The sequence below is a fragment of the Atractosteus spatula genome, chromosome 3 (assembly GCF_055471065.1).
Source record: "Atractosteus spatula isolate fAtrSpa1 chromosome 3, fAtrSpa1.hap1, whole genome shotgun sequence".
Taxonomy (NCBI): domain Eukaryota; kingdom Metazoa; phylum Chordata; class Actinopteri; order Semionotiformes; family Lepisosteidae; genus Atractosteus; species Atractosteus spatula.
The window spans coordinates 21732701-21745884 of NC_142708.1; the positions used below are offsets into that span (position 1 = coordinate 21732701).

A 13184-nucleotide genomic window follows, 5' to 3' on the forward strand; every position below is an offset into this window, starting at 1 on the left:
GCAGCATCAACCAGCTAGTGAGCTCAGGGACTTTGTCAAAGTTAAGGAACAGGTAAAGAAACAAGATTTATTCAAATAAATTAGTGAAATTAAATGCATCATGAGTTTTTTTTGGAAAATTGAAATGCTCACTTACTGTATGTTGTAGGGCTTGTAGACGTTGCTGTTTTAAAATCTTTTGGTAAACAGATCATTTGTATTTAATGGATTTCACTTTTTTATTTTACACAAGTAAAAGGATGGAAGACCTACACAATGGTTATTTGTTTTGAGGTTGTATTAAATTAACCATCATAAGATCTGAACTTAAAAAAATATACAGTAATTGCCCTTATGTGCTATGCACGACTAGATGATCTCATATGAGGTTCATCCTTTTTTTTCCTACTGTACTGTATGTGGGTTAGTGCTAACTATAGGTATTCATGTATATACAGCTCCTCCTAGTGACGAGTTTACTTAATTGCATTTAGCAAGAGTGTTGGGCCTTAACTGCAACCTGCAAAACAACATAAATTAATGAATAGAAGAAAGTAAAGGTTTATTCCATGCTGAAAAGAGAGGAAAAGAAACAACGTTTTGGCTGTGGAGCCTTCTTCGGGTTTGAACTCCGGTTTATTTTAGCATGGAAATGTTCCTTTGCAGCCTACGCATGCTGACTTGAACAGGTTAACGAATAAGTTGTTCTGCACTAAAATGAATTTATATTTACATCTGACTCAATTGTAGTTTGTGTTATATCAAGATACAGTGAATACAAGGCTAGCTTAATTAATATAAATGTAAAAGCTATAGATCTGATTTTAAATTCTGAAATATTAATTAAACCTCTTCAAGGTAAAATCTGATCATGAAGGGACCATTAATAATTACACCTTATTTAGTACAAAAATTATAAATAATTAATTACACTTATATAGCACTTTTCTGGACACTCCACTCAAAGCGCTTTACAGGTAATGGGGACTCCCCTCTACCACCACCAGTTTGTAGCCCCCACCTGGATGTTGCAACAGCGGCCATAGTGCACCAGTACGCTCACCACACATCAGCTGTCACTGGGGAGGAGAACAGAGTGATGAAGCCAATTCATAGATGGGGATTATTAGGAGGCCATGATTGGTAAAGGCCAATGGTAAATTTGGCCAGGATGCTGGGGTAACACCCCTACTCTTTTCAAAAAACATCCTGGGATTTTTAATGACCACAGAGAGTCAGGACCTCAGTTTTACATCACAGTGTAAGGACAGTGCCTTTGTGGGGCATGTGGACCCACACAGACTGCAGGGTTAGTGTCCCCTGCTGGCCCCACTAACACCTCTTCCAGCAGAAGCCTTAGTTTTTGACCAGGGGGTCTCTCATCCAGGTACTGACCAGGCTTACACTTGTTGAGCTTCAGTGGATTGCCAGTTATGAGTTGCAGGGTGATATGACTGCTATTTGCACTGGTGAAGACTTCTAGAACTACCAGTAATTCCAGTCCTGGGAGATCTCTGTGTCTTCTGCACCTTAATCACGAGCTGGTTGATTTCAGTTTTCTTTCAGAAACATATCCTTACAATTGCTCATGTAATAACAGGCCCAGACCAAGAATGTGCTGTTACTTCTATCCTTGTCCTGAATTCAATCTAGAAAAAGTAGCTAGCTGTTGCAATAGGTATTAGATCAACAACTGTATTTTTATAGAAGGTGGCAGCACCATATTTGCTTTCTCATACAAGGCAGAAAATTGTTTACAATCCAAGTATATTGATTAAACTGGTAAATATTATTTCTCTGGTAAAGAATTTTATTTCAATGTTTATTTTCTTTTTCTGAAAACATTTTTTATTTGTTTCACATTATTGTGATTATCTTGATTATACCAAAGACTTGCACTGATTTTTTTTATTACTGATGTTTTAGGCTGTTGTATAACAACACTGCATGATCTTCCTTCATTTGACAATACACTCCTTGTTGTTATGTCTTTTTCATGTACCAGTAGTTAAAAAATAAACCAGTGTACAGTCTAAGTATAAATTATAATTGCTGGATTTGAACAGCAACTCTGATTGTGGACTTTCTGAGGTGTCGCCAACCAAGAAACTGTCTAGGGAATAACAGGACATATTGCTCTCTGAGTACAGCTGCTCCCCAAGGCTTCCTATCTCTGTGGCTTTTTTCCCTTTTCACAAATAACTTCACATCTTAAGTTGGCTCAGTTATGATTTTTAATCATCCAAATGATACTATTATATTTGGCCTTTTCTCTGATAATGATGAGGCTCTGTACTGAGAGATTGACTGAGAACAACGTGGTGTTCTGATAAAGACCTTCTATTCAATGCATTAAAAGCTAGGGAAGTTATTATTGATTTTATATGTGTCCAGAACATAAAACTCCCGATCATCATTAATGACCATCCTATTGTGACCACAAATTCCAAAACACATTTTTGGGAACTTAAGTAATGATCATAAATGCAGCTCCAGCACAGTGTGTAAGGAGGAACAGTAGAGGGTGTACTTTCTCAGGCAACGTAAGAAATACAGAGTAAACCAGCAACTTCTTTGCCAATTTTACACAACCATAATTCAAAGGATTTTAACAACTTCCATCACAGTTTGGAAGATATACAAAAAGAAAAGCTGGAAAGGATCGTGTCCAAAGCCTGAGAAATAATAGGCTGTGAACTGCCTTCAGTTTCACCCCTTTACACAAGCCGTACCTCAGGTGGTGTCTGTAAGATTATTTCAAAACCTCTCATCCAGTTCATAATCTTTTTTAGCTTCTTCATTCTAGACAGTGGTTGAAATCAATCCTTTCAAAAAACTACACGCTTCAACTGTAGCTTCTTTCCCCCTGCCGTAAGAATTCGAACTCTCCCCCTTCAGTTATTTAGCCTCCCGTGAGCAGCTCCTTTACAATTGCGTTTGCTGCATGCAAGGTTAATGTTTACTGTACGTATCCATGTGATTGTGTGATGCTTGTCTTTTAATTTCCATTTATATGTATTTTTAAAATATTTTATGTGCTTTATGACTGTTTCATCAGTGTTCTCTTGCTCCGAAAGCCAATGCCACCAACTATTGTTGTGTGGCAGTAACGAATAAAGAAATACTCAAGATTCGCGTTTCAGTCTTTGGTACAGTTTGACCCTGGACGGTATCTGTCCTAACAGCTGTCTGCGGACATGTGACAAGGAAGAGAAGAAAAATAACAGAAGTTGAAATTTTGCAAAGAACCACCGAGATTTGCCATGACTGCAATTATTAAAGAAACTCAAAGGTATTGTTGCAGGATTATTTTTATTTATACTGTGTATGAGTAATAAAATGATAGTGACACCGTTTTAGTCGGCATAGTTGTTTGATTGATTTTTTATAAAATCAACATTTGCTGTAGCAGTGCAATGGAACTAAATGTTTATTTTTTGTACATCACAGGGTTGTAGATATAACCCTGTTATTATACTCATTATGATGCTTAATAATGTGTTATTTTCCTCTTAATGTGTTTCTGGTTCTACTGTGTGTACAAGTTGTGCGATTACCAACGATCTGGTGAAGTTTTCAATATCGTAGAACAGAAAAAAAGCTTTTTGTTTTGCGATTCTAACAGGTTCAATAATGTCGTGTTTTACACTGCTTTTTTGTCTCCGATAAATAAAGTTCTTTTTTCGGGGGATGTTTGTCTATCCACAGCATTAAAGAAGCAGTGTTGTTCATCAATGAAATCGACCCAAGCAAATTTCCAAAACTGCTATCGCGAATTCTTCAGAAACTCCACCTAAAGGTACATTACTCTTTTGTAAGCTTCCAGATGTATGTGAAAAGGGCAAACAACCTTTACTGTCTTTGGGATACGATTTAAAGTAAACAGTTTTGGTATTAAATGTAGCCACACCTTCACTAGGTTATATTTTCCAACTTGGCTTGAAATTTTCTTAATGTAAGCCCCAGACACCTTATCGTCTTCAAGAGTCTGTGCAACAGACATCAGCTTTTTTGATTTTTAAGATTTTTAACGTGCGTATTACCAAAAATATATTTATCACAAGATTTCTGATAATGGGTGTATGATTTAAACAACTGTCTATATAAATCTACTAATCTACTATATAACTACTGTATATAATGAATAGAAACAGGGTGAAGCATTGTTGATTTTTTTTTTCTGAACGTTGATGTGTTGCTGTAGAGACTTCATGATACGAACTGTGATACCGTTCTGTAATTAAATTACCACACTTCTTCATTTATCTAATTTTTATGTTTTATGTTGCAGGCCGAACGCTCTTTCAGTGAGGAGGAAGAGGAGAAACTACAGACTGCTCTGTCACTAGAAAAGCAAGCCCTTCATCTAGTCCTGGAAACAGTTTCTTATATTATAGAGCAGGCATGTCTTCTTTTAAAGCCACACTTTTGTATGCTTAAGTTAAAGCTTTTCAGATGAAATACATACGTATATTTGCCATTTTACTTCTGTCTTATATAAGCAGTGCTTGGAAACTTTTAGTATAGAAAAACAAAATACCCAGTCAAGTACTTCCTACCAAGTAAATAGTAATGATTGGTGTAATTGCAGTCTCATGCTTTAGAGGGCATTGCTCTCCATATATAAGTATCTTTGCTCAGGAGGCACAGGGATACACCCTAGATGAGATACTACTCCACTGCAGGGCACACAGAGACACAAACACACCCACACTCATACCAGGTCCAGCTTTCCCAGAAGCAAATTAACCTAATAGGATGTATTTGGACTGTGGAAGGAAACCAGAGCACCCAGAGGAAACCCGCGCAAACACAGAGCAGTGAATATGTTCCTTACAAAATAGGTCAAGAATTTTGAGAATATTCACCAAAGAAAAAAAAAATTTTGTACGTTGAGAGCACAGAGCCAAACCAGTGTTTTTGAGTGGGTGATGAGGTTTGAAGATGGAAAAAGAAAATACTCTGGTGGTGCAGTCTGAGAATGGCAGTGAACGCTCCAGTGTTCCACCTCGCATTGTGCACCAGGCCGTTCATGCATGCAGATATGTTAAATCTAACACACATCTGTCCCTAACACATATTTGTGTTAGAGCCCTAACAATTGCATTGCAAGCAGTGCAAGCTAAACACTTGCAATACAAAAGTGGTTGTCCTGCAGATGTAGTCAGCCCAGACAAATGTGGCGGGTTTCTAATGTGGAGTGAGTTTATGATGGCATAGCATTATAATGCATTGTGAGGTGTGCTCATTCACCATGTAGTTACTGGTAAATAGTGCAGATTTAAGAGTTTGAATTGAAAACCTGTTGTCAGAGTATGCACTGGCATTGCTCCTCCCTGCATTACCAAAGAAATTAAAGATGATGCCCTTAGCATTTCATAAAATGGCTGGATAAAAGGGTCATATGGATGCCTAATGTAAACAAGAGCTAGATGGGCCACATGGCACCCTCTTGTTTGTAAACTTAAAAAAAAAAGATCATGGTAAATGTCAGACTGTTAAAAACCTACACCTCACACCTAGTATTAACAGTGATTTCTATCCACAAACACAAAGTGTATCTGTCAGGATATTTCAGGCAGAAGCTGAGAAAATGCCTTTCTCTATTATGACCTTCGTCTTGTGATTGCGAAAGCATCAGCACAAAAAGTGATATTTAATAAACAGCAGGCTAGTTGGCATTGAACTAAAATTAGATACAAACCCTAAGCAGTAGCAGTAAAAACAATAGTATGTGTGTAAGTCTTTTTTGTTATTTTACTGCAGTTTTAAAATTGAAGACCCAGATATAATTGATTCTAATTATGTGAATTTGCAGTAGATCTACGGTTAAAGTCTTGGTTAACTACCTTGAAGTCTTAACCTTGCAGTGTTCTTTTTACATACAGTACAGATACCCATGGGACTTTTGAGTAATAAGCTTTATCCTTTTATGGTATGAAATGTAAGTAAAACTGTAAGCTCTTCCAGTAGCTGTACAGACATTAATTAGCACTAATCTTGAGTGACCTAATATTCTTTGAGGTAAACAAGTCTACAAGTACAGCTCATGCTGGTTTGTGAAACAGGCCCTTAGAATTCAAAAGTGAATTTTTTAGGTGTAGTTTGTGGATAATAAGCGTTCTTTTCAAGTATGTAAGCGGATGATATGCTATCTTTTACTATAGTTTTTATATTGTTGGAGGAGTATGAAGTGTGTTGTTAAGGGATTGTGTGCTTGTGCTGTGATTGTGTAGTACTATATTTAGAGAGAGAATATGTCTTTACTAGCTGTCAGTTGGGTTTTGTAATTCATGGCCTCCTACCAAAATAGCAGAATACAACGCTTTAACCAATTTTGATTTCATGAATATAATTGCTCCCTTTTTCTAGTGCCCTCTGCTCTGTAGAGCTGCTATATTTTTAAATAATATTAAGTGGGAGTGTACTCTATTCTGCTTAGATCTAATACATATTTTAGCTTTTTAACTCCAAATGAATTATTAAGAAAGAAATAGCACATCTTTCATTCACTAGGAACGGTGCATTCCTCTAGAGACAGAACCTTCTGGAAGCTTGAATAACTGAAGGATTGAGGTCAAGAGAAATAACTAGACTCATTTCCTATGTTCCTGTGCCAAATCTGTGCACAGCCGAAGGATGCTAGGCTAAAAGAAGAACATTGTATTTTGTGTTCATCTAATAGATTTCTTTTGTATAAAGGAAATACATTTTATTAAGTACAAGGTTTTGACAAAATCCATATTTTTACTCTCCAGTTCAGTTTTGATTGGATTGGAATTTCTTCATGATTGCAATTAACATTTCATGACACATAATCTTAACACAATTGCATTCTCCACTAGTCACATTTTTAAATTAATCCTGAGTTCATCTGCATTTTCTATCTTGTCTCAGTATAGTTGTAAGAAAAATATTTTAAACGGAATTGGTCCATTTTGTACCCTCAATAACAAGTTCAAGATTTCATCCCTAGAGATGTTTTAACTATTTATTTTTTTCAATTTTACCTCTCTAGGCTGTCTATCACAACGTGAAACCAGCATCTCTTAAGCAGCAACTAGAAAACATCAAATTAAACCCTGACAAGGCTGAGGTCTTCTCTCAGGCATGGGCAAGTGCAGGCCAAGACACTGTAGAAAAATTCAGGCAGCGGATATTTGCTCCTAAAAAGGTAAGAGTTTTTTAATTCTTCAAATAAAAACATAGTTCTTCTTGTGCAAAGTGAACATATTAATAGTGTGGAGCAAGCTAGCCAGCAATGTTGTTGAAGCCAATACCATGGCTTCCTTCAAGAAAACACTGGATCAGAACTTTGGATGGATTAGCTACTAGCTACTTAATGGGCTAGTTGTGCAGAATGGTCTCCTAATAATTGTTTTTATGTTCTTATGCTGTTGTGTTCTTAATCTAAATGAATACATTGGTATATCATTAAGAAGATAAACAGTTCTGAATAGCTGATGCTGGATATAGATTGATCCACATTTTTTGCTTACAAGTTTAACCGATTTCATAGCTTTAGTGCTAAATATTTTTCCATATCTAAGCCTTATTCATGTTTAATGCAGTTGTACCATGTTTTTGTTTATACAGTATGGGAAAATGCATAATACAGTATACATAGAATGGGGGATAACCTCTTGACAGGACACCACTTAATTTTAATTACATTGTAAATTTAAAATGCTATATTCTTTTCCATTTGATCAGTCATCAAAGTGTCCCCATGGGTCATTATGAACCTAATTGAAAAGTCCTTTCTCATTACTAGGAAACCATTAGTTATCTCATACAGAAGTAATTGTCTTTTACTTTAAAGCAAAAAGAACCTTTAAAAAGAAAGCTGCAATTATTTTCTTTCACTGCCATCACACTTCACGCCCAGGTGTTTCAGCTGTTCTGCAGGATATTTTCTTAATTTGATAAAAGTGCAGTCGTTCTGTTTCAAACAAAATGGTCTTCTTTAAAAAAATAGCGCTTAAATGTATTAACTGATGGAATTCTTAAAGAACTTAGTGTTATTTGTTGAGCTCTTTCTAGCTATCAGTCTATTTTGCCATGTACTGTATATCTCCAATTCGGTTTCACTTTTTTACTGGAGGAAATTAAATATATAAATTAAATGTCTAATTACAAATGTTATTGTTGGTACAGTTAAGCTTATATTTTGAAATGCTTCACTACTGAAGGAGAAAAAATAATCTATTACCATTACTTTGAAAAGCTGGTATCTATGACTTTATTAAAATGTGTTGTGCAATTGCTAACTTTGTGATACCGCAGGGTACAATACTGCAAATCGCAGTTCGTCTTTTTTATGTCAGTTGTGTGATTTTCTGGATGTGACATTCATCGTTTCATGTATGCTTTGATTTTAGCTTGAGAGTGTTGGATGGCAGCTAAACTTAGAAATGGCACAGTCGAGACAAGCAAAAATGAAATCGCCACGTGCTGTTTTGGAGCTTGGGATCAGCAATGAAGACTCGGAGGTAAATCTGCCGGGGGTTTTTTTCTGTCAAGCTCTCTTCAGTGCTAGAATTGGATGTGAAATTATTTTTTTATCATCAAGCATGTGCTCTTTTGTTCCATCATTATCTACGCTGGTGATTTGTAATTACAGTAGATTTGCAAAACCCAAAGACTCAATCCCCGGGTCTTGCTGCTTTCATAAAAGATGCAAATCCTGTCTCAATCCCTCCTGACTGAGTTAGAAGTGTAAAAAATAAATAGAGCTCATTAATAATACCTTGGAGGGCAGGGTTGTTTATAACTCCAAGGGGGCATTCACCATTATCAACACTCTGCCCTGTTCCTGACAGACTTCATCTGGATCCCTGTTTCCATTTGCAAAATAAAGAAGAAATAAATGAGTTTCTCTTGCTTTGGAGGGCTGCTTCTTGAAGCAGTTGCGAATGCCACAAGAGTATATTTTCTGTTAGTAGAGGTGGGTTCAAACCTGTGCTGAACACTGCAATCCTCTAGACACTCTGCTGCTGACAGCCTTGGTAACCACCCTTCCAAATGTCAGCTGAACATGTCTTACAGCTTGTTTGCTAAATTCTAAAATGGGCATTGCAAGTACAAATATATTTGAAGACATAAGTCCCGTACATAATTGTATTTAGCTCAGCTACTGTACTTGTTCCTGACTCTTTCATCATTGCAGCAAGAAAGGCCTTTTATTAAAATACAGATAATTTTCTATACTTCTATTAAGAATTAATGGCATCTAACAGAAATATAAAATCCACAGGGTTTGTTGTGAGAATTGGTTTTTCTTTCTCTATTTGAAATGTAAAGATTTGATAACAAGAGTCTGGGCTTTGCTTTTTATAGCAAATTTTATTTTGTTGTGCAGCTACGATTCATTTATCCGTTTGCTAAATCATTATAATTCTCATGTTTTATATTTACTTTCCTAAAAAAAAACGATGTTTCATCAATATGCTGGGTAATTGTGTAATAAATCTTTTACCCTGTGATTCTTTTCCTTACCAACTACAATTTCTCAGGATTGAAAATTGAGTAATTTACATTTACTGATGTATTCCCCGCTGGGAATTAAATAGGGCCTAGAGCAAAGTGGCAAATGTGGAGCAACAGCCTTGTGTATGTAACAGAGAGAAGTGTTGCTAAGCATTGTAATTGTTTTTGTGATGCAGAAGGGGGCACTGTTACCACATTAAAAAAGAGCATTACCCAGCGTATAACAGACTGCTATGATTAGCCAAGGAATTAAATTGTACTGATAATAAAGTATGTATGGTTGGTCGTTATATTAAAAATTGATGTATGAAAAGGTTACTTCTTACTACTCCTTACTTTAATCTACTAAACAGGCTAATGCAAACTTAAAAAAATAAATAAAACCGTGCATAAAGTGAAAATAATTTTGTAAAATACAAATATTTTGGTATCTTACTGATACCAGTATCTTGTTAATCTGAAGTTGCTGTGACGTTCATGTGAAAAACTGATGAAGGAAATCATTTAATCTTCTTCTTAATTGAACTGATGTATTAGGAATTTTAGTAGGTCCAATGTATGGTGACTGTTTTAGCTAAAGAACATAAATGAGCTTAAAATGAAGGACTACATAGCCTGTGTTCTAATGAAGGTTTGAATTGAGCACAAACTAAAAAGGAAATGTGTTATTTGATCGGGTGATTCACATTTATTCAAAATTATTGAAAAGAGCCATTTTCACAGTGTGCAGAGATGATACTGTACAAATACACAAAGTAACACATTTGACCTTTTTTTAAGAAAATGTAATTTCTAGATAATTGCATTGCAATTTAATGATCTTTAGAATTTTTGTATGTTTCACTTTTAGAAATTGTATATTCTGTTGACTTGCTTGCTAAAACAAACTGGCTCTGAAACAAAAGGTGAATATATATATACCTGATCCAGTATTCCAGCTGGAAAGCTTAAGGCAGTATTTCTCCTAGCCAATCCTATAATATTGACCAAAGCAATAATGAATACACATATAGATTTTTAGCAACCTTGTACTGTACTTAATTTTATTTCTGTGTATAAATGCATGAAATGAAAAATGTATACTGTTTATATTCATATATGTATGTATTAACATGAAAACAAGCATGCAATACTTTAATACCAGTTTGGATCATAATAGGTGGTGAAATGGGATTTTACAATCTTTCCACTTCAGTAAAAACGAAAAATAAAACAGCTGCTCTGAAGCCGTTGAATATTATTGATTTAGGATGCAACTAGTCCATGAAATACTGTAGGTCTGTTCTCCGGAGGGCTACACAGAGCAGCAGACAGAGCCCTTAAGGTGTTAGACTGTGCATACATTCTGACTGGTATCACACAGATGTTTATTTTAAGCCAGCCCAAAACAGATCTTTAAACCTGTCTTTGGGAAAAAAAAGCCTTTCAAAAAGGAACAGCTAATCAGTGAATGATGCACTGGAGATGATGACAGTCGATGTGTGAACTGCGTATGTGCTTCTTTCTCTGTCTTTTGTACTGTATTCCAGTTCTGCACCCCTCTGCTTTTCCCATTGTTTGTTGTTCTAAATTTAAAAGCTGATGTTTTGTTTCTGTCTGTGCAAAGCATTTTAATGTTTCCACACATTGGAATTTCATTTTAATCACGTAGAGATAAGAGTAGTAGTGAAATGTAACATTCATTATCCAAGTCTGAGACTCACCCAAAACAGATAATCAGATAATTTATTCAGGGATGCTTAAACGAAGAATATTAATGACAGAGTTTACACGTGTGTTTATCCTTATCTGAGCTATCTCTGGTTGAGCCAATTGAAAACTGGGCCCATTCTATTTCCAGGTTTTATTATTTTTTATTTGGAGGATGCTTTTAGCCAAAGAGATGATGACACTTATACCCATTTGTACAACTGGGCATTTCACTAACGCATCTGAGTGCAAAATCATGCTCCAGGGTGCTACAGCACCGTCCCACCTGGGATATGAACCCACAGTCTTGAAGTTTTATGTGTCCAGAGCCTTCACCACAGTTCCCTCCTCTGCGCCTTTGTTTTGTGCTTTGAAACCAGCTGTTCACTCGACGCCATGCCAGTAAAGGAGGAAGGTGTGGGCTGACGTTCTGATGAATCAGGCAATTCTCATGTTGTTTTAATAGAAAACACAAATGGTGTCTTTTTTTTCTGTTTTTTGGGCATTTTTGGAGAATTTTGCCAGAGAATCCATAGTGGTTTGTTGGGGTCTTGTGTGATTGAACTTGTGTAAAACACACTGGTCTTCAGATGCAAGGCACACCAGTAGTTCACACATCAAGCGTATTTCTAAATGGTTGCATCCGCCCTTATAATATAGCAAGTGCAAGCTGCTGCTCATTGAATTAATGTGGCTTTATGAATGCCCTCAAATCCTCTTAGCAGAATAACATAATGTATGCTTTTCCACTGATGTTGAGTAAGCGTAGGACAGATGAACACTGCACCACACAATAATAATAATTTATTTGATGGCATATAATGAAATTGTCCAGCCCTGGTTTTCAAGATCACTATTGCTAAATTCAGTTTGGGAAGACGGTGTTCTGTGCCAGACTCTTTTTCAGGTGAAAATGGCTTTGTTTATTCCCCTTGTTTGTCGATTTCGTGTGTTTATCCTATCCTTTTCATTGGCCTTTTTAACACACAAAACCTAAACCTGGACCATTACGGCTTAACACCTAAGTTACTTAGCATTAATATTAATATCCAACTTAAGTGCCAAATTCACCTAGGTAACAAACACCATTTCTTAAAATGATGTAGAACTGTGGCTGTAAGGGTCGATTCAGCTCTTTGATTGTTTTTCTTGATGCATTGTAAATTGTTTGGAGCATAGACATTTTCAGCAGACTATTTTAAGATATTGTGAGACTACAATAAAGTCTCAACTATTATTATTTCTTTTATAGTTGTGTTTTTAAACTTATTAAATCCCTTTAAAATCTCATACGATCCAGGGAGTCAAATTTTAATGTTTTAACCAGCTGCAGGGGCTTCTAGTTATTTATCCAGCTGCAGTTCATCTGATTGTTTGATCAGCTGAGCATATTTAAAATATTTTCAGGTTCTTTTAAAATATACAGTGGTGTAATAATATATAATTGTAAAGCTAGTTAAAAGTTCAGTTCAATTAAGTTCATACCTGAGAGCTCTGGGAGAATTAAATCCTGAAGCTCTACAGGCCAGCTCTGTCTGAGTTTAGTACTGCTGATAGGTGTCACCAGAGGAAAGATACAGAGACTGTAGAGACAAGAAAATGTGAGATCATGCTGAAAAATTGTGAAGGCATACTACAGAACCTGAAAATATGTTATGGGTAAAGAAGAAGATGAGGGGTATCTGGTAAATATGCTTTTGAAAGATTAAACAGAGTACCTCCAGCCTCTCTGATTTCTCAAAGTGGCTTGAATGCACAGACAGGCCTTGTCTTCTGTATTTTAAAAATGTCGAGAACAATGACTTCTTAAGATGTTGATAAAATCATGTATTTAAGACGCTATGCTCCTGATATTTTCTGCTCTAAAATATGGGATCATCCATCTCAATTTCACAATTGGTATTCAAACTTATGTTTTATTTTTTATTTTTAAATTTGGAAAGTGATTATAAATTAATAGAATCTGTTGCAAAACCTGTTGTATTGATTGCTCACCTACTGTATTCAATAATGATGAAACTAAAATA

At 35.8% G+C, this 13184-nt stretch overlaps 1 protein-coding gene across 1 annotated transcript in view; it reads left to right on the forward strand.

Annotated features, from left to right (window-relative positions):
• The first annotated feature begins 3086 nt into the window (after window positions 1-3086).
• The window catches only part of commd10 (COMM domain containing 10), a 75446-nt gene continuing 65348 nt past the window's right edge, over window positions 3087-13184 (forward strand). The window contains exons 1-5 of the mRNA XM_088910627.1: window positions 3087-3271; window positions 3688-3778; window positions 4271-4381; window positions 6998-7153; window positions 8361-8471. Coding sequence (XP_088766753.1) covers window positions 3243-3271; window positions 3688-3778; window positions 4271-4381; window positions 6998-7153; window positions 8361-8471 — 498 coding nt within the window. The 5' untranslated portion in view covers window positions 3087-3242. The remainder of the gene's footprint in view (window positions 3272-3687; window positions 3779-4270; window positions 4382-6997; window positions 7154-8360; window positions 8472-13184) is intronic.